General features: G+C 42.5%; 2 protein-coding genes across 2 annotated transcripts in view; one reads left to right on the forward strand and one right to left on the reverse strand.

The window, feature by feature from the left end:
- The window catches only part of unc119b (unc-119 homolog b (C. elegans)), a 55,483-nt gene extending 54,832 nt beyond the window's left edge, over window positions 1-651 (reverse strand). Inside the window, exon 1 of the mRNA XM_060935240.1 lies at window positions 366-651. Coding sequence (XP_060791223.1) covers window positions 366-651 — 286 coding nt within the window. The remainder of the gene's footprint in view (window positions 1-365) is intronic.
- An 8,777-nt stretch (window positions 652-9,428) lies between these two features.
- cryba1b (crystallin, beta A1b) lies at window positions 9,429-16,006 on the forward strand. The gene is made up of 5 exons (XM_060935241.1): window positions 9,429-9,473; window positions 11,893-12,011; window positions 12,139-12,280; window positions 14,514-14,656; window positions 15,850-16,006. Exons 1-5 carry the CDS (start codon window positions 9,429-9,431, stop codon window positions 15,995-15,997), a joined length of 597 nt encoding a protein of 198 aa, XP_060791224.1. The 3' UTR covers window positions 15,998-16,006.
- Window positions 16,007-21,661: the final 5,655 nt, after the last annotated feature.

Genomic DNA, 21,661 nt, shown 5'->3' on the forward strand with positions numbered 1-21,661 from the left:
TCCGTGATAAATCTGGGAAAAGATAAACAGGGTGAGATGTTTGAACAAGCTATCTGTCTTTGCGACACGGAGTAGACAACACACTCCACTGAAAGGATGGCAGAGATCCTAAATACAGTAATTCTTCAGGAGATGTCGCTTTCAAGTGCCCACACACACACACAGAGAGAGAAAGACAGGAGAGAGGTAATAATGGTCAGTGAGATGTCATAATGCATGTTGTACCTGTATGACGCATGTCATGCTTGTTTTGATCATGTGAGCATTATGATGCCTGAACACCATAAATAAATAAATAAATAAATAAATAAATATCTCCCAGACGGTGCTAGTCTCCGGTAAAAACGCAGATTCGCGTCACTTACTTTCCGTGATCTTCTGCAATCCCAGCACATCCTCTGGGGTGATGATGGTGTTGGCCAGCAGTTCCTCCTCGGTGGTGACGGGGACTCCCACGTCCGTGGTGTTGCAGCCCTTCTTGACTTTCATGGCCTCCTCTGGTTCAGGGTTCGAGCTCGAGTCTCCGGGACTGGGATCGACGTGTCCGGTGCCGCCGCTGCGACTGGCGGGATTAACGGCGCCGCCGCCGCACTTCTTATTACAGCTCGACGCGTCCTGGCTGCTGCCTGCGCTGGTACAAGAATAGCTCATTATCCTGTCCCTCCTCCTCCTCCCCTTATCCCCCCGTCTCCTCCTCTAGCCCCACGGTCCGAGCGACACAGGGACGCGGGCACCGGCTCTAAGCCGAAGGGCTTTTATTTGTTTGTTTGTTTATTTGTTTGCTTGTTTGTTTAACCCCGGCGCGCTTATTCCAATCCGCCGTTTTACCGGCACTCGGTCTCGCGTTACGGCGCATTCATTCGACTGGCAAAGCGCGCGTGAACCGGGGTGGTAAGGGGTGTGGTCTCCAGGCAACCATCACCATCTGCGATTTACATCTTGTGTGTAATCTCCATAATAATGACAAGGTTTCACATAATTATGACCCAAGTTCCCATAATAATAATAATAATAATAATAATAATAATAATAATAATAATGATGAGAATTTTCTAATTTCTCATCACAATGACATTATCTCACAATTATGACATACTTGCTATCTCATAGTAATAAAATATGAGAAAGTTTCTCATAATAATTGGGCAGTGGTTAGCCCTGTCACCTCACAGCAAGAAGGTCCTGGGTTCGAGCCCCGTGGCCGACGAGGGCCTTTCTGTGCGGAGTTTGCATGTTCTCCCCGTGTCCGCATGGGTTTCCTCCGGGTGCTCCGGTTTCCCCCACAGTCCAAAGACATGCAGGTTAGGTTAACTGGTGACTCTAAATTGACCGTGAATGTGAATGGTTGTCTGTGATGACCTGGCGACTTGTCCAGGGTGTACCCCGCCTGTCGCCCGTAGTCAGCTGGGATAGGCTCCAGCTCGCCTGCGACCCTGTAGAACAGGATAAAGCGGCTAGAGATAATGAGATGAGATGAGATGATGAGAATTTTCTAATTTCTCATCACAATGACATTATCTCACAATTATGACTTACTTGCTATCTCATAGTAATAAAATATGAGAAAGTTTCTCATAATAATTGGGCAGTGGTTAGCCCTGTCACCTCACGGCAAGAAGGTCCGGGTTCGAGCCCCGTGGCCGACGAGGGCCTTTCTGTGCGGAGTTTGCATGTTCTCCCCGTGTCCGCATGGGTTTCCTCCGGGTGCTCCGGTTTCCCCCACAGTCCAAAGACATGCAGGTTAGGTTAACTGGTGACTCTAAATTGACCGTGAATGTGAATGGTTGTCTGTGATGACCTGGCGACTCGTCCAGGGTGTACCCCGCCTGTCGCCCGTAGTCAGCTGGGATAGGCTCCAGCTCGCCTGCGACCCTGTAGGACAGGATAAAGCGGCTAGAGATAATGAGATGAGAATGACATTATCTCACAATTATGACTTACTTGCTATCTCATAGTAATAAAATATGAGAAAGTTTCTCATAATAATTGGGCAGTGGTTAGCACTGTCACCTCACAGCAAGAAGGTTTTGGGTTCGAGCTCCGTCACAGGTACGGTTAGCAAAGGGCAGCTTTGGGCTGAGGTCTCCTTGAGCAACACTCCACTGCTCTGGGTATGCAAGGGCATAGCTAGGATTTTTCAAAGGCGGGGGTCATACACTGACTGGCAGCCTGAGTACATACCAGCAGGTTTGTAAATGAAAAAATACATTTGAGAAAATAACACCGTCTTTGCATCATTCTTTCATCTCATGTTGCGAGCTGTTGAGATGTCGGACAATGATTAGGCCAAACAGGTTTATCTGGCAAATCAAGAACGCCTACATTGACCAAAAAGAATGGTTGAGCTTACTGGCTGTATTAATCTCATCTCATCTCATTATCTGTAGCCGCTTTATCCTGTTCTACAGGGTCGCAGGCAAGCTGGAGCCTATCCCAGCTGACTACGGGCGAAAGGTGGGGTACACCCTGGACAAGTCGCCAGGTCATCACAGGGCCGACACATAGACACAGACAACCATTCACACTCACATTCACACCTACGGTCAATTTAGAGTCACCAGTTAACCTAACCTGCATGTCTTTGGACTGTGGGGGAAACCGGAGCACCTGGAGGAAACCCACGCGGACAACATGCAAACTCCGCACAGAAAGGCCCTCGCCAGCCACGGGGCTCGAACCTGGACCTTCTTGCTGTGAGGCGACAGTGCTAACCACTACACCACCGTGCCGCCGGCCGTATTAATGTTTTGGGCTAAACCAAACAACAGCGACCATAGCATAAGCAAACCAAGCTCACTCACTGGCAACTGCCGCTTGGGCCGGTGTTTCTTGGTCTGCCGAAGGCATCTTGTTTTGAGTCTGTTTTATCATCTTAAAAAAAATTGACTTAGTAGTAGAATAGAACTATGAAAAATAGGTAACAAAAATAATTACCATTGCTAGTTTTAGGTAGCTTAGAAACCAGCTCTTCCATTATTGCTGTTTCTTCCACGTTTTCTTGATGTTGTGTTCTAGAAACAGCATTAAAACTTAGCATCAAAGCCACAAAATGCAACTTTGATGGAAAAAAAATAATAAATTGCTTTCCTCTCTTCACGTCGAAAGGAGGAAAGTTACGCTTGTTTTGACATGGCGAATTATTAACACGAGGAAATACTTGTAATTCGCAACTAAAAAGACTGCAGCTACACTGGCAGCTTGACCATGCTTTCTAGTGTTGTGCTTGTGCAGAACTGGGTTTTCACGTCCAAACCACAGGAAGTCCATACAAGGTTATAGAAACCCTAATGAGGCTGAGGTGACAATCTAGTTTTTAAAAAAAATGTTCGAAAAATTACAGTGGGCGCTTTTCTAATATTCTTATGCGGCTATTGAAAAAAATGTATGGTCCGACAAAGGGGGGGGGGGGGTCACGGGCACCCCAGGACACCCCCAGCTACATCCCTGGTGTGTGTGTGTGTGTGTGTGTGTGTGTGTGTGTGTGTGTGTGCTCATTGCTCGCACATATGTGTTCACTGCTTCAGATGAGTGAAATGCAAAGAGGAATTTCACAAGTGTTCGTGTGATGAATAAAGTTCTTCTTCTTCATAATGACTTTCTATCTCTATAAGAGATCTTATCTTATAATAATGACTGAGTATATAGCTTATCTCATAATGAAGTATGAGAAAGTTTCTCATAATTATGACTGAAGTTTGCATAATAATATTTATCTTATAATGAAATAATTTTCTTATAATTATGCCTTTCTATCTCATCATAATGACTTATTATCTCACAATTATGACATGCTCTATCTTCGTAATAAAATATAAGAAAATTTCTTATAATTATGACTTAATATATCATAATAATGAGATCATTTTCTCATAATTATGACCTTCAATCTCACTGAGATCTTAATTCAAATTGTGCCTTTCTATCTCGTAATGAGATCCTATCTCATAATAATGTCCTAGTATATAACTTATTTTGCAATTCAGCGTTAGAAAGTTTCTCATAATTATGACTCAATTTCCCATAATAATAACCCATATCTCATAATAATGAGAATTTTCTCATAATCATGACTTTCTATCTCACTATGAGATCTCATCTCAGTTATGGCTCTCATATAATAATGAACTAGCATATAACTTTTAATAACGTATGAGAAATTGTCATAATTACGACTCAAGTTCCCATAATAATAAGCCATATCTCATAATAATGACACTTTTGTCATAATTATGACTTTCTATCTCACTATGAGATCCAATATTGTAATAATGACCTAGTATATAACTTCTCATAATGAAGTATGAGAAAGTTTCTCATAAAAATGAGATATTAAGTCATAATTTTCAGAAAATGTTCTCACTGTTATGAAATAGAAAGTCATTATTAGGATAGAGGCTAATAAGTCATAATTATGATGTAGTATCTCATAATTATGTGACAGTTTTTTTTCAAGTGGTGGAAATGGGCTTCCATAGTAATCTACAAAACATGTACTTATTAAATCACAAGGAATGCAACATGGGGTAAACTGGTCTTTACAACAACACAGTGTTTTATTATTTGTTAAATAAAATCAACCATTCAATCAATTTCACCTGGAAGTTTTCAAGACAAATTTGTTAAAGTATCAAAACACAAATTTTGCATTAAAATCGCAAGAATTGGTCTCATCTCATCTCATCTCATCTCATCATCTCTAGCCGCTTTATCCTTCTACAGGGTCGCAGGCAAGCTGGAGCCTATCCCAGCTGACTACGGGCGAAAGGCGGGGTACACCCTGGACAAGTCGCCAGGTCATCACAGGGCTGACACATAGACACAGACAACCATTCACACTCACATTCACACCTACGCTCAATTTAGAGTCACCAGTTAACCTAACCTGCATGTCTTTGGACTGTGGGGGAAACTGGAGCACCCAGAGGAAACCCACGCGGACACGGGGAGAACATGCAAACTCCACACAGAAAGACCCTCGCCGGCCATGGGGCTCGAACCCAGACCTTCTTGCTGTGAGGCGACAGCGCTAACCACTACACCACCGTGCCGCCCAAGAATTGGTCTAAATTTGCAAAAATTAATGAGGTCTAAGTGTGTAGTTCAACTAAGACGTGGAGCAGGTCTAATGACTCTTAGCCAAGCTTTCTATTAAAAAAATATGAAATGAAATCAAACCATTATTATCCATAATCATTTTATAAACTAATTACACTGTGGTACTGAGGTTAAGTGTTTACGTGAACACAACTAAATGTAAACCCTGACATCAACAACAACATTTCACAATTAATGTAAACCCTAAACATAAACAATGCCAATCTTAAATGCAAACAAGGGCGTGCGGCACGGTGGTGTAGTGGTTAGCGCTGTCGCCTCACAGCAAGAAGGTCCGGGTTCGAGCCCCGTGGCCGGCGAGGGCCTTTCTGCGTGGAGTTTGCATGTTCTCCCCGTGTCCGCGTGGGTTTCCTCCGGGTGCTCCGGTTTCCCCCACAGTCCAAAGACATGCAGGTTAGGTTAACTGGTGACTCTAAATTGAGCGTAGGTGTGAATGTGAGTGTGAATGGTTGTCTGTGTCTATGTGTCAGCCCTGTGATGACCTGGCGACTTGTCCAGGGTGTACCCCGCCTTTCGCCCGTAGTCAGCTGGGATAGGCTCCAGCTTGCCTGCGACCCTGTAGAACAGGATAAAGTGGCTAGAGACAATGAGATGAGATGAAATGCAAACAACATTGTCGTTATTATATTGTCGTCGTTGTTCTTGGATGTGGTGGTGGTAGCATCGCCACCTGACAGCTCACAGGTCCTCAGTTTGTTCCTCTGAGTTCTCTGATTTCCTTCCACTTTCCAGAAACATGCCTGTCGGTGAATTGTCTGCGCTAAACTACCCAGAGGTTTATGAACGTGTGTGGTGAGCTGTGATGAACTGGCGACTGGCCACTTTAATAGGAACTTGTTCTTGATTCTCAGATTCCTGTTCTTGGCTGCAGGACTGGAACCCAAAGTGTTCTTCTGTTTTCTGCTGCATGCTGAGATGCTTTTCTGCTCACCGGGGTTGTAAAGAGTGATTATGTGAGATACTATATCCTTCCTGGCAAAAAACCTCGAACAAATCTGGCCATTTTGTGATCTCTGACCTCTCTTATCAACAAGGCGTTTGTTTCCACCCACACAACTGTCACTCACTCACTCACTCTCTCAGTGTTTGTTTTTTGTTTTTCGCACCATTCTGTGTAAACTCTACAGACTGTTGTGTGTGAAAACCCCAGGAAGGAGATCAGCCATTTCTGAAATACTCAAACCAGCAGTCCATCTGGCTCAAACCAACACCCATACCACAGTGAAAGAAAGTCACACTTCACTGTGAGATCATAATTTTTCCCATTCTGATGTTTGAACATGGGGCGGCACGGTGGTGCAGTGGTTAGCGCTGTCGCCTCACAGCAAGACGGTCCGGGTTCAAGCCCCGTGGCCGGCGAGGGCCTTTCTGCGCGGAGTTTGCATGTTCTCCCCGTGTCCGCGTGGGTTTCCTCCGGGTGCTCCGGTTTCCCCCACAGTCCAAAGACATGCAGGTTAGGTTAACTGGTGACTCTAAATTGAGCGTAGGTGTGAATGTGAGTGTGAATGGTTGTCTGTGTCTATGTGTCAGCCCTGTGATGACCTGGCGACTTGTCCAGGGTGTACCCCGCCTTTCGCCCGTAGTCAGCTGGGATAGGCTCCAGCTTGCCTGCGACCCTGTAGAACAGGATAAAGCGGCTAGAGATAATGAGATGAGATGAGATGAGATGTTTGAATATCGTGAACATTAACTGAAGCTCTTGATTTGTATCTGCATGATTTGATGCATCGTGCTGCTGTCGAGGGATCGGCTGATTAGAGAACTGCAGAACACAAAACAGCAGGTAGATGGAGGGGTGTTCCTAATAAAGTGGCCAGTGAGTGCATAATGTATTCTTAAAACTATATATGTTCGGTTTGCCTTGGTGAGAAAGCCAGTTAAAGTTTGGCTAATTCCTAATTCTGCTCTTTTATGATTCATTCATGATGATTGCCTTTGAATAATCAGTTTAAAGTCTTTAAGACCGGTAATAAACGTCAACATGGTGGGTTTACAGCACAGCATGTGAATTGATCTAATCATATGGAGATGTTCAATCGCCTTCATTACACTCACATGTAGCTTTATCAGGGCTTTGGTACGATAAGTGAGTTTTGTTGAGATTGATATGAGGCGAGCCAGAATGAAAAGAGGGACTCACACACACACACACACAGACGCAATCACACAGTCATTTCATCTAACGAGCTTGCTGACATGGCTACCTTCTTTGTGATCGGTGTGGTTGCTCCCATCAGCAGAAATGAACACACCGGCAAGCGCAGACGTTACACACACTCAGAACGACATTGGAAAACACATACAGAGACACACGAACTTCACACAGAGACACACAGGTACAACTTTCTCTCTGTTAGTGAAACAATGTGCTGACAGCGGTGGACTGTAAATGCACAGCAATTGACCTGATAAAAGACTGAAGTGTTTATCAATTTACCATCCGTAAACATCAGACTATGTCAGGTTTCATTGAAGGAGCATTATTAAAATATATTTATAATCATTGACATTATTGCCTGTCCACATTGGCTTCAAGGTTTTGTCTGATTCTCAAAGCATGTGGCCTCTCGATTCCTAAAATAAACCTTAAAGCGAGCTGACCTTTCGATTTTATAAAACTGGTGAAATTTAGTTCCGTCTGAAATGTGGTCATTGTGAGATATGTTTACTTCTGTAATATCTCACAAAATATCAGGCCATTCTGTGGCTGGGAAGTTATTTATTTAATTTGAGGGGATTAAAGCAAATAATGTGCATGAAATCGCTCGCTTCGCGCAGTCAAGCAGACAGAGGAAGTCCGTGTGTGTGTGTGCGCGCGCATGGGCAGGTTTACCTTTGAGCATGCACCGACAGTTCCATCATTCCGTCGCTAAACGAACAGCTGATCACACCGAGGTGCTCGCTGACCACCGATATTTATTAGTTTGGTCCTGCGTTTCCTTTCCTTCGTATATAACATAACGTCTTTTCTTCTCGCTTTCTTTCCGTTACTGTAGTCAGTCTTTCACGTTTCATTCACACACTCACGTCCTCCATTTTTCTCTCCTGTTTCACATTTGTATCCCACAATGCCTTGCGCGAACGGGGAAAGCCCACCACGTAATACATGATGTAGTATCTTGAATTGGGTCATGGTGAAGCAGGAAAAAATAGCGGAGAATTTAGGGCCACATGACTGAAAATTCATTAATTGTTCTGTTAAAAAAAATAAAATTGAAAGTCTGTGATTCGAATTCAGTAGCTTTCAGTCCGCTAAACAAAAATAATTGGGTGTCGGGCAAAATTCTTTTTATGACCTACACTTGAAAAATCTGAAAGGCGGTCTAGCTTTAAGAGAACCTAAAGGAAGCTTAAAAGATTGTAAACTGAAAAAAAGGCACATTTTAGATAGTCAAGAAAAAAATGTACAATCCACATATCAAAGTTTGATCCTGGACATTTTAAAATACATTGAACTGTAATTGTAATTCAAATACATTACAACTGAAGTGCTAACGATTTTGCTCATCCTGCTGTTTTGTGTATTTGATCTCAACCACAGCGACTTGTGTATTCATCCCAGGTCAAAATCTACTATTTCAATATTGCTATAACAGATCAAATGGAATAAGAATAAATACAGACAGCATCTGACATGTTACTGGATGCAATTTAAAAAAAAAAAAAAAAGACCAACACAGATGTTTGCTTAACCGTACTGTGGCTACGTGCTCTGTTTTTTATTAGCAGATCTAGCTTCTTTGTGAGGCGCGAGGTGGGAGAATGAAAGGCCCAAAGCTCAGTCTAGAGACAAAAAGACTCCCAAAGCAAAGTGCTGACAGCAGCCGAGGTCTGTGAGTCAGAAAGGCCATTCATCTCATCCGTGTATAAATACCCCTACACGTGTCTGACCAAGAGACCACTTTGTGGAAACCCCCCAGCGCACACGGCTCATACCTCGGGGTAAGTCGATCAAGCACTGATTACCATAACGAAGATAAAATTAAGATAAATTGTGGTTTATCCGGAGTATGACACTCATTCCAAATCATAGTAAAGACTAAAAAACCAAAAAAAAAAGAGAGAGAGCAAGAGACTGAGACAACACATATGAGTTATGTTACAAATAATTAATCTAAAAGACTACTTGGATATAGTTCCATGATTAAAGAGTTTATCATCAACAGAAAAAGCATAATAACTGCTGACGAGAATGCCGACATGGAGGATATGGATGTGCACCTGTGTTAAAAGTTGTGTATGGGTGTAATGTTTGTCCTGAAATAGTTCACATTCTTCCCCACAGGTCAAGCAGTGCTAAAAGATTAAACATAATGGCTGAGACCAATCAGATGAACATGCCCATGGGACCATGGAAGGTAAAGTCTGCATTTTGTGCCGTGGAGTTTCCTAACTATAAGATCAAATCCAAGTTTAATTTCAGTTTTCCACCAGATCACAATATTATAAGCACTAATGAGCTCTTGATTGTGATTGGTCAGAAGGTTTTGATTCATTTTCTACAACAGCATGGGTCTGCAAAGTTTAGTTATCAGTTCAGGTTCATCTTAAATTTCATTCTGATACACTGTCAGAAATAGGGGGACAGTACGAGTCCATTTCTGTCCCCCAAGGTACTAAAAGTCTAAAGTCCTTCCCGCACCGTATGGCGCATTAGGTGGCACCAATCTCCGTTTCTGTAGCCGTCGGCCTCTCACCTATTGCATAGCTAAGGTTACAGTGAGGGGCTGGTCCTCTGGTAACCACTGTACCCCAAGGAACAGTCTACACTAACGTACCCCCTGGGGCTCATTATTGGACCTCAAAGTAACTATTGCCCCTTTTCCACCAAAGCAGTTCCAGGGCTGGTTCGGGGCCAGTGCTTAGTTTGGAACCGGGTTTTCTGTTTCCACTGACAAAGAACTGGCTCTGGGGCCAGAAAAACCGGTTCCAGGCTAGCACCAACTCTCTGCTGGGCCAGAGGAAAGAACCGCTTACGTCAGCGGGGGGGGGAGTTGTTAAGACCGACAACAATAACAAGACCGCGAAAGATCGCCATTTTTAAGCGACGAGAAGCAGCAGCTGTAGAAACGCAAAGTCATCCATTATTATTATTGTTGTTGTTGCTGCTGCTTCTTCCGTGTTGTTTTTGCTTCGATATTCGCGCCAAGGTTTATGCAAACGTAGCGACGTAACTGACGTATACAGCGACGTAATGACGTATATAACGACGTAACTGACGTATACAGCGACGTAATGATGTGTCTTCTCTTAGCACCATGAGCGATGGAAAAGCAAGCTAGTTCTCAGCTGGCTCACAAGTTGAACGAGTTGTGAACCAGCACCAACACTGGCTCCGAACCAGCCCTGGAACTGATTTGGTGGAAAAAGGGTATATGTGGACCTTTTTAGGGCCAAAAAGGTTCATATATGTTCCCAAACAGTATATAAAGGATAAAATAAGTACCTTAGTGGGTACTGATCCAGTCACAAGCCATTGTACCCTTAAAGGTACAATAATGTATTTCATTTTTCTGAGAGCGTACCTTAGCAGCTCATTCACTTGCACTTAACCTCATAAAAAGCAGATTTAAAGAAAACAAGTTGTTATTTAACAAAGAAATACTGTATATACGTACAGTATATTGTTTGTACAGTCATAGGTTTTTCTGTGTTTTGACTCTTTTCTGCACTGGAGAATAATACTGAAGACATCAAAACTATCACATAACATCTCATCTCATTATCTCTAGCCGCTTTATCCTTCTACAGGGTCGCAGGCAAGCTGGAGCCTATCCCAGCTGACTACGGGCGAAAGGCAGGGTACACCCTGGACAAGTCGCCAGGTCATCACAGGGCTGACACATAGACACAGACAACTATTCACACTCACATTCACACCTACGGTCAATTTAGAGTCACCAGTTAACCTAACCTGCATGTCTTTGGACTGTGGGGGAAACCGGAGCACCCGGAGGAAACCCACGCGGACACGGGGAGAACATGCAAACTCCGCACAGAAAGGCCCTCGCCGGCCCCGGGGCTCGAACCCAGGACCTTCTTGCTGTGAGGCGACAGCGCTAACCACTACACCACCGTGCCGCCCCATCACATAACATATGCACCATATATGGAAACAAAAAGTAAAAAGAAAAGTTTGATATTTTAGATTTTTCAAAGTATCCAGTGTTTACCTTGATGACGCTTTGTACATTATTAGCATTATCTTAACCAGCTTCATGAGGTAGTCACCTGGAATGCTTTTCAGTTAACAGATGTGCATTGTTAATTAAAAAAGTTAATTAGTGGATGAGTTTCTTGCCTTCTTAATGCATTTTTCATCAAACAGTAAAAATACAGTAAACAGCCCTGGAATAATCCATGTTATGTCAAGAAGCGCTCAACTAAGTAAAGAGAAATGACATCCATCATTACTTTAAGACATGAAATGTTTTTTAATTAATAAGCATAAAGAATAAACACTGAATTAAAAGGTGTACAAACTTTTGACTGGTACTGTAAGTGACGACAGGAACTAGCTTGTTTCAAGGACGTAACTATAAATGGATAAAAAGCATGTTGGGGTAGCTTACAAGAAGACTAAACTACATAAGGTTGTCCTGTTATAGGAAAGTAATCCACTTTATTTGACCAGTTATCAAACCTCCATCCGGTTGTTGATTTATTTTCCTATCACTGCACATACTGTCACGATTTATTCCTTACAAAATAAAGAGACGCTTGGGAGAGTCAATTTCTCATACACATGTATTTGAACACTTCTGTGTTTTCCACCAGATCACTGTTTATGATCAGGAGTACTACCAGGGCAGATGGTGGGAGTTCACTTCCTGCTGCAAGAACATTATGGAGTACGGCCTGGAGAATATCCGCTCCCTGAAGGTGGAATGTGGAGCGTGAGTAATCAGGCCTCAATGCATCTATGAAATGTTTTATAACTACTTCACAAAGTCAGCGATCACCTTAGATGTGTAATTAAAATCAGTGCCTTTAATTAAAACCTTCGCCTTTTATTGGACCCAGCTGGGTGGGGTTTGAGCACAGCAGCTACAACGGCCAGCAGTTTGTCCTGGAGAAGGGAGACTACCCTTGTTTCGAGGCTTACATGGGAAGCCATGGCTACCGTGTGGAGAGGATGATGTCTTTCCGCCCGATCTATTCAGCTGTAAGTTAATCCAACATACTGTACATTACTTTAAAAACTCAGTATATAATGTTTTATTCTATCCACATTCACTGGATATGAGCAATGGTATGCTCTGATTGGCTACTCTGCTACTAGGGTATCAGCTCATATACCGTGAGTAGAGAAAAACAAAATGGCGGCGCGTGTTGCTGAACCAACCAAGGACGAAATAAAAACTCTACTCGAAAACAACCCACCCACCCCAAAAAAAGCAACAAAATATGGAATGAAAGTATTTGATGGTTGATTTGAAGAACGTATGTTTTTTATTTTTCAAGAATTATTATTATTATAGCATTTTTCACAAAGTGCTACTGTCATTTTGCCGGTTTGTTTACATTCTAAGCAGAAAGGATTTTGTCAGATGTTTTATATAAAGTTTTTATTTACTGAATTTGCAAAAAATAAAAATTCTCTGTCTGTCAAAATCCAGTGAATATGGATAGAATAAAACAGTTATTCCATTCAATATCATCATACATGGCTCATAGATAACTCAGTGCTACGCGCCTCGTCGGCCATCAGCTCATGTACGACTCGATTTCATGGAATAACTGTTAAATACCAAGGTGTGGTTGAATTCTCAAAGTTGACTGGTCAGAAGGTGTTGAATAATATTCCACAGTATAACACCTGCTGTGACAATAATTCAAACGATACAGTATTGTTTCGATATTAACAGCTCGTTCACATCCAAACTAAGACTAATAATAAATGGATTAAAAAAACACGCTTTTAACAAAATAACATATAATCATTGACATGGTGAGGCTTTCTGTAAGGAGATGTTTATATGTATAACATTTATTACAACTGGTCAGTCTCCAGTGTCACTGTCAGGACTTGGTAAGTTTTTCGCCACAGAACGCCTTCAGGTCTGAGAACTTTGTACTTTCCAGTTTCTTGGTAACATGACAATTTTTTTTTAATTTTTTTATTACATTCAAGAAAAATAAATAATAAAAGCTGGAGAGACTGAAAGTGATAACAACGGAAATAAATTGTTTGTGGATGTTCCACAACACTAAATGTAACTAGAACCGGTTAAAAAGTACTGAGGTTGTTCAGTTATAAAATGTAATCAGTGGCAATTGCTTTGATTCAAATAATACATTTCAGGACATGAGGCTATTGGAAAAAATTCTCACTGGACTGCATCACACCACACCACACCACACCAGACTGTTGATCATTAGCTCATCCAGCCAACAGGTGATGAGTTTATGTCATCATGTGTTGTCCATCATCCATCTGGCGTCGTCCACATTTCACGAAAATCGCTTCTCTCTCAGTTCTTCACCGATTTTTATTCTTTTTGGCAGGAAGGTAGGTCTGCCTGGGGTGCATATAGCTTCTACCCAAATTTGCATAATTGCAATTAATAATGAAGATATGGCGTAATTAATCGATCCCTAACAAGCAGTTTCCACACAAATCGCTTCTTCTCCTTCAATTCTTCACCGATTTTGATTCTTTCTATCATGAAGGTAGGGGTCCCTAGGGTGCATATAACTTCTACACAGATTTGCTTCATTACAATTATTAATGAAGCTATGGACTAATTAAGCCTTAATTCAACAGCAGTTCAACACAAATCGCTTCTTCTTGGTCAATTTCTCGCCGTTTTGGATTCTTTCTGGCAAATAGGTCGGTATTCCTAGGATGTATATCGCTTCTATATATAGCTTGTATATAGTGTATATACTGTAGCTTGCAACATTTATTGTGCAATGTAGCCCACTTTAGATCGTTCCTTCTGGACTAGCAGGGCCGGAGTGAGCTACCATATGTCACGGACGGTCTCGTTTTCCTATACCCTGTTTTATTTTATTCCTTACATCACTATCCAGGCTGTATGACTGCATTAAACATTTTCAGATTACCAAAATAAAATGTTCTTAGCTTTTTCTTTTTTAAAAGAATTTGCCTTTTGATTACAAGATTGAAGGTTTGAATCCAGCTGTCTTCTCTGTTTCGACGCCTTTAACGTCAGAAAAATCTCATGTCTCCTCTTTGTCCAATTCTATTTCTCCTAAGGAATTCTCTGAGAAACTTTTGTGGCAAAGTTGATACCTAAATTAACCACAACTGAGAATCCCCATTAAATCCTGTGAGATATCAAAGAGAAAAAAAAATTCCTCTGGGATTGTCTGTTAAGGATTGGTATTTTGAGCAAATGCTTCCAGTCTTACTCGTTTTCATGTTGAAACAGTGCCACAAGGAGTCCCGCATGTGTGTGTGGGAGTGTGAGAACATGACGGGCCGACAGTGGGAGCTGTGTGATGACTACCCGTCTCTGCAGGCCATGGGCTGGCACAACAACGAGATTGGCTCCATGCGGGTTCAAAGTGGCGCGTGAGTACCTCCGCCAGCACCTCTACTTCATAGCAATGACTTATATAACCTCATCTCTCCTCAAGTGAAAACATTATCTATAATAATAATAATAATAATAATAATAATAATAGTACATTCACCGGCCACTTTAATAGGAACTTGTTATTGATTTTAAGATTCCTGTTCTTGGCTGCAGGAGTGGAACCCAATATGGTCTTCTACTGTTGCATGCTGAGATGCTTTTCTGCTCACCATGGTTGTAAAGAGTGATTATATGAGTTACTATATCCTTCCTGAACCAATCTAGCCAATCTGATTTGTATTGCTATGATTTGATGCATTGTGCTGCTGCCAAGGGATTGGCTGATTAGAGAACTGCATAAAACAGAACAGCAGGTGTATAGGTGTTCCTAATAAAGTGGCCGGTGAGTGTATAATGGAAAGAATTAGCAATAAACAGTGCTTAAACAGGCTTAAAGATATAGCCATTTTGATTACAGGGTGCTGGAAAATATCAGCATGACGTCATGAATGCAAATGGAGTTAGCTTTTATTCATTAACTTTATATATCTAAAATTCAATCACACTACATGGCCAAATGTATGTGCACACCTGACTATCACATTTATATGCTTGTTGAACATCTCATTCAAGATTTCTTCTCTCTTTTGGTGTTATAATAAGCTCCACTCTACTTTTCTGTGAAGTCTTTCCACTAAATTTTGGGGCGTGGCTGTGAGGATTTGTGTTCATTCAACCATAAGAGCATTAGTGAGATCAGGTACTGATGCCTTGCATGGAGCTCTGGGGTGCAGTCATGTTCCAATTCATCCCAAAGGTGTTCGGTGAGGTTGAGGTCAGGGTTCTGTGCAGGACACTTGAGTTCTTCTAGTCCGACTTTGGCAAACCATGTCTTCATGGAGCTCTGTGCTTTATGCAAAGGGGCGTTGTCATGCTGGAACAGATTTGGACCTTTTAGCTCCAGTGAATGGAAAATGTACTGCTACAGCGTATAGAGACATTCTATACACTTGTATGCTTCCAATTTCATGGCAACAGTTTGAAGAAGAACCACATGTGGGTTTGATAATCAGGTGTCCACATACTTTTGGTCATATGGTGTATACCAACGTTGTTCATTAGAAGGTTATATGTCATCTGTTTTGTAATATCTTTTGGCTGACTGGCACATTTTATTTCATCCCTCCAGCTGGGTGTGCTACCAGTACCCTGGCTATCGCGGTTATCAGTACATCATGGAGTGTGATTACCATGAAGGCGAGTACCGATGCTACAGGGAGTTCGGCACCCACGCTCACACCCCCCAGATCCAGTCCATCCGTAGAATCCAGCACTAAAAATAGTGTCCTTCCTCCTTCTGTTCTTCTCCTCCCTCACCAATCTTTCCATTCCTCCGTACTCAGCTTCACAGTACAGACCTCACTGCCAGGACTGCCAGCTGACTAGCTGGTGCTGCATTCATGTAATGTGTCCAAGGAAAGAAAGATATAATGTGAAAACTTAAGAAATAAAGATTTTGAAGCTGCAGCCAGGCTGTAGCACGGTGGAACGCCTGGGACATTGCTCTACTTTTATCACTATAAACTTACAACTCATGTCAACTTCTGTGAAACTTGGTGAATAAAATCGACAATAAAGAAAGAAAACTAAAGAAAATGAATGTGTGGCTCTTTTCAGTATTACAGTGAAGTGGCGATGGTGTATCAGCCTTAACTCAGGGTTTGCTTTGGCATAGGTTTTTTACACCAGATGCTCTTCCTGATGCAACTCTCCACAATCTATCCGGGCTTGGGACCGGCGCTAAGTCTGCACTGGCTTGTACAACCCCAGTGGCTGGGTATCTTACCTAATCTGTATGTCTTTGAATTGTGAATGAAACTGGAACACCCAGAGGAAACCCACGCAGACACAGGGAGAACATGCAAACTCCACAAAGAAAGGCCTCCATCGGCCTTGAGGTTCGAACCTGGAACCTTCTTGCTGTGAGGCGACAGTGCTAACTACTGTACCACCATTAGCCTAACTCAAAGTTAGTTAATCTCAGTAACATTTAACTTCTTTCACATGCAGTTCACCTCTGGTGTGCAGTTTATGCTCAAAACATACCTGATCTAAGAAACCGTTTCTTTTTGTGCCAGTTATTAAAGCAACACACAATACCACCTCATCTCATCTCATCTCATTATCTGTAGCCACTTTATCCTTCTACAGGGTCGCAGGCAAGCTGGAGCCTATCCCAGCTGACTACGGGCGAAAGGTGGGGTACACCCTGGACAAGTCGCCAGGTCATCACAGGGCTGATAGACACAGACAACCATTCACACTCACATTCACACCTACGGTCAATTTAGAGTCACCAGTTAACCTAACCTGCATGTCTTTGGACTGTGGGGGAAACCGGAGCACCCGGAGGAAACCCACGCGGACACGGGGAGAACATGCAAACTCCGCACAGAAAGGCCCTCGCTGGCCACGGGGCTTGAACCCGAACCTTCTTGCTGTGAGGCGACAGCGCTAACCACTACACCACCGTGCCGCCCACACAATACCAGTTTTATGCAAATCCATACCTATTAATGTGAACTATTAAGGTGATGATATACAGGGAAACTTTTTGGGCAATACTGCCAGCAACGGGCAACCAGGCGAGACACAGAGCAACTAATTTGGGCAACAGACAATTAGCAACAACCAGTCAGATAAGAACAACCCACAAAAAAAAAAAAATCATGAGCTGTCCATCACTTTTAACTTGATGCAAGAGAGCTGACGTCATCCCTACATAGCTAGAGATAACTTTCAACTAACTATGTTAGCAAAAACCACGACTAGTTAGCTAAATCACATTCAATCTCTATGGAGCAGTGGTTAGCTAACGGCAGTTTACACTTAGCTGAAAAAAAAATCGATCTTAATTCAACCTGAGCACATACAAATAGATGTCTGTTGGTTTTCTAAGCATTTGATGAAGTAAATTCACCACTTTGGGTTTACACATAACTTACTGGCATAAAAAGATATAAGTTGTCTTTGTTTTCCTTCGCTCCACTGCTGGAGACGTCACCATCTTTGTTGAAAATTTCAGATGTTTTAGGGTGGTCATGTGAGTCACTGCTAGCACTCTGATTGGATGATCTTAAAAAAGTTGTCCAAAATGATCAAAATCATTCAGATACCCTGTGTCTGAAATCCTCACTCGTTCCCTACTCCCTATATAGGGAATTATTATATAGAGGACTATATAGTGAGCTCATTCATCTCATCTCATTATCTCTAGCCACTTTATCCTTCTACAGGGTCGCAGGCAAGCTGGAGCCTATCCCAGCTGACTACGGGCGAAAGGCGGGGTACACCCTGGACAAGTCACCAGGTCATCACAGGGCTGACACATAGACACAGACAACCATTCACACTCACACCTACGGTCAATTTAGAGTCACCAGTTAACCTAACCTGCATGTCTTTGGACTGTGGGGGAAACCGGAGCACCCGGAGGAAACCCACGCGGACACGGGGAGAACATGCAAACTCCACACAGAAAGGCCCTCGCCGGCCCCGAACCCAGGACCTTCTTGCTGTGAGGCGACAGCGCTAACCACTACACCACCGTGCCGCCTATATAGTGAGCTCATTGGTAAAATGAAAAAAAAAAAACGCTTTCCGACACTAGCCCATCACGCTGGTATTTATGTCATTGCTGTCGCACAATTAAAATGTGCCAGATCAGTCGGCTGGTGGGTTTTCAGAATAATAAATAAATGCATGTATTTTTGTGATAAATACATATTATACTGAGCGTATTTATTTTTCCACATTAATCAATACAAAGTCCCTACATCTTTCAGTTTTTTTAAATCAAGGCTGAATACTTTCTTCTTTGCCACTGCTTTTTATTAAATTAAATTTGAGACTTTTAATTAGATTTCTCTCAGCGCGACCGCAATACATGATGGGATATATTAGGGTACTTTGGTTAGTGACTACCGGTTGTACACTACTTTTTGTGATGCATTGTGGGATACTTTGAGTGCACTATATAGGGGGTAAATAATCCTCAGTAAGGTTTCGGACACCTCCCTAAGTGTTGCACCTGATAGCGGTGGGGAGGTCTGCGTGCTTTAAGGATCCTGGAAGCTATATCAGCGGGGACCTCGGTCCCTGGCAGGTTCAACCTTGCTGGGCAGGTTACAGGTGAAAGGCCAGACGAATTGCAACACCTGGTCCTCCAGGTTGGGCGAAGGGCTAATATCCCTTCCCTGTAAAACGACATTATTACAGAAACCTGAAATACTTGTCAAGGATTATATGGGCATGAAGATGGGACTGGCCAGGTACCCCAAGACGACGAGTTGATGTTCACAGACTACCAGCGCCGGATGACATCGGAGGGTGAAAGCTCTTTTGAAACCCCCCAACAGACAGAGTCACTTCTGAAGCCCAAAAGTTTTGTTAATATTGGTAACTGGAACGTACGTACAATGTGTACTTTAGGGAAGTCAGCACAGATTACACACGTGATGAGAGAGTACAACTTAGACATTCTAGGAATCAGCGAATGTAGATGGACAGATTCGGGTAAGGTGAAGCTGGCAACAGGTGAGACGATTATCTTCTCTGGAAGAGAAGATGGTATACACAGAAGCGGTGTGGCAATTATGATGTCTAGACGTGCTGAATCAGCACTGTTAGAATGGAAACCTATCAATGAACGTATAATCATGGCACGATTCTATTCAAAATTCATCAAACTCACCATCATCCATGTGCATGTGCCTACAATGGACGCAGAAGACAAAGATGTATTTTACGAACAACTACAAAGTGTTTTCGAAAAGGTATCCAAACATGATCTTTTGCTGATAACAGGAGACATGAATGCGAAGGTGGGGTCATCAAATTGGAACAGAGAAGGAGCAATGGGAAAAGAAGGTACAGGAATCATGAACAGCAACGGTGAAAGACTTGTCAACTTCTGTGAGATGAACAACCTTATTGTCACAGGAACTCTATTTCCTCAAAAAGAAATCCATAAGAACACCTGGACATCCCCTGATGGGAAAACACACAACTAGATAGACCATGTGCTAGTCAATCAACAATTTAGAAGATCAGTTCAAGAGACAAGAGTCATGAGAGGTGCAGACGTTGGATCGGACCACCAGCTCATCAGAACTAAGGTAAAACTCAAGCTCAAGAAAACCATCAAACCAATCAACACGCGAATAAAATACGACACCAACAAATTACAGAATCAATCAATTAGGAAGGCATTTTCGTTAGAGCTCCACAACCAGTTTTCAGTCCTCGAGGATGTAGAAGCAGACGAAGAACGTGATATTAACAAGTGAACCTGCTTCAGCAAAGCTTACAATAACACAGCAGATAAAGTACTGGGTAAGAAAAAGAAAAACAGTAAACCGTGGATCAGTCAAGATTCTTGGTCCATTATTGAAGAAAGAAAGCACCTAAAAGTCCAAGCAGAAAACGCAAAGTCAGAAAGAATCCAGAACCAACTTCGGATGAAATATAGGGAGAAAGACAAAGAAGTTAAGAAAAATCTCAGAGCTGATAAACGAAGATGGCTTGAAGAGCAGATGGATGATGCTCAAAAAGCAGCAGATATGGGAAATATGAAGATCTTATATGAAATAACCAAAAACATCTGTAACGATAAACCCTGCAACTCCACCGCCATCAATGACAGAGAGGGAAACACCATCACTGAAGATTCAGCCAGGTTAGCTCGATGGAAAGAACACTTCGAAGAGATTCTCAACCGTGCAACACCAAAAGATCCAATATCGACTGAGACAGATGAAATCCCAGAAATAGATGAAATCAGTATAGAACCAATCAGTAAATATGAAGTTAGACAGGGTATCAGATCTCTAAGGAATGGAAAAGCAGGTGGCTTTGACAAGATTGTAACAGAGCTTCTTAAAGCAGACCTTGAAATATCCACCCAAAAGCTACATGAAATAATCCAACAGATTTGGAAAAAAGAATAAGTTCCCTTGGAATGGTTAAAAGGGTTAATTGTCAAGCTACCCAAGAAAGAAAACCTAAGAAACTGTACGAACTGGAGAGGCATTACACTTCTTATCATCGCAAGTAAAGTCCTTGGTAAGATTCTTATGGAACGTATGAAAAAGGGAGCAGATGCAAAGCTACGACAAGAACAAGCATGATTCCGTCAAGGAAGAAGTACCATCGAACAGATTTTCATACTACGTAACATCATCGAACAAAAACATGAATGGCAATCCTCCCTGATATTAAACTTCATATAGTTCGAAAAAGCATTCGATTCGCTACATAGAAACAGCCTCTGGGACATAATGAAGCTATATGGCATACCAGCAAAGATCTCATCTCATTATCTGTAGCCACTTTATCCTGTTCTACAGGGTCGCAGGCAGGCTGGAGCCTATCCCAGCTGACTACGGGCGAAAGGCGGGGTACACCCTGGACAAGTCGCCAGGTCATCACAGGGCCAACACATAGACACAGACAACCATTCACACTCACACCTATGGTCAATTTAGAGTCACCAGTTAACCTAACCTGCATGTCTTTGGACTGTGGGGGAAACCAGAGCACCTGGAGGAAACCCACGCGGACACGGGGAGAACATGCAAACTCCACACAGAAAGGCCCTCGCCAGCCACGGGGTTCGAACCCGGACCTTCTTGCTGTGAGGTGACAGCGCTAACCACTACACCACCGTACCGCCCCACCAGCAAAGATCATCAGGATAATCCAACTTCTATACCAAAACTCTGAATGTGCAGTTCTTGATGGAGGCCAAATATCTGAGTGGTTCCAAGTGAAAACTGGCGTCAAGCAAGGTTGTGTAATGTCAGGCTTTCTATTCCTACTCGCCATCGATTGGGCAATGCGTGAAACAACTAGTCAAGCCAACACAGGGATTAGATGGACACTCACCAGTCAACTAGAGGACCTAGATTTTGAGGATGACATTGCACTTATTTCAACCAACC

Source organism: Neoarius graeffei, chromosome 12 (genome assembly GCF_027579695.1).
Source record: "Neoarius graeffei isolate fNeoGra1 chromosome 12, fNeoGra1.pri, whole genome shotgun sequence".
In the NCBI taxonomy this organism is placed as follows: Eukaryota; Metazoa; Chordata; class Actinopteri; order Siluriformes; family Ariidae; genus Neoarius; species Neoarius graeffei.

Excerpts from the sequence above, each read along its gene's own strand:
- cryba1b (XM_060935241.1), top strand. The coding sequence starts at position 9,429 with ATGGCTGAGACCAATCAGATGAACATGCCCATGGGACCATGGAAG. Across the intron at positions 12,012-12,138 it reads CTGAAGGTGGAATGTGGAGC|CTGGGTGGGGTTTGAGCACA; the intron begins GTGAGTAATCAG and ends TATTGGACCCAG. Across the intron at positions 14,657-15,849 it reads ATGCGGGTTCAAAGTGGCGC|CTGGGTGTGCTACCAGTACC; the intron begins GTGAGTACCTCC and ends TCATCCCTCCAG.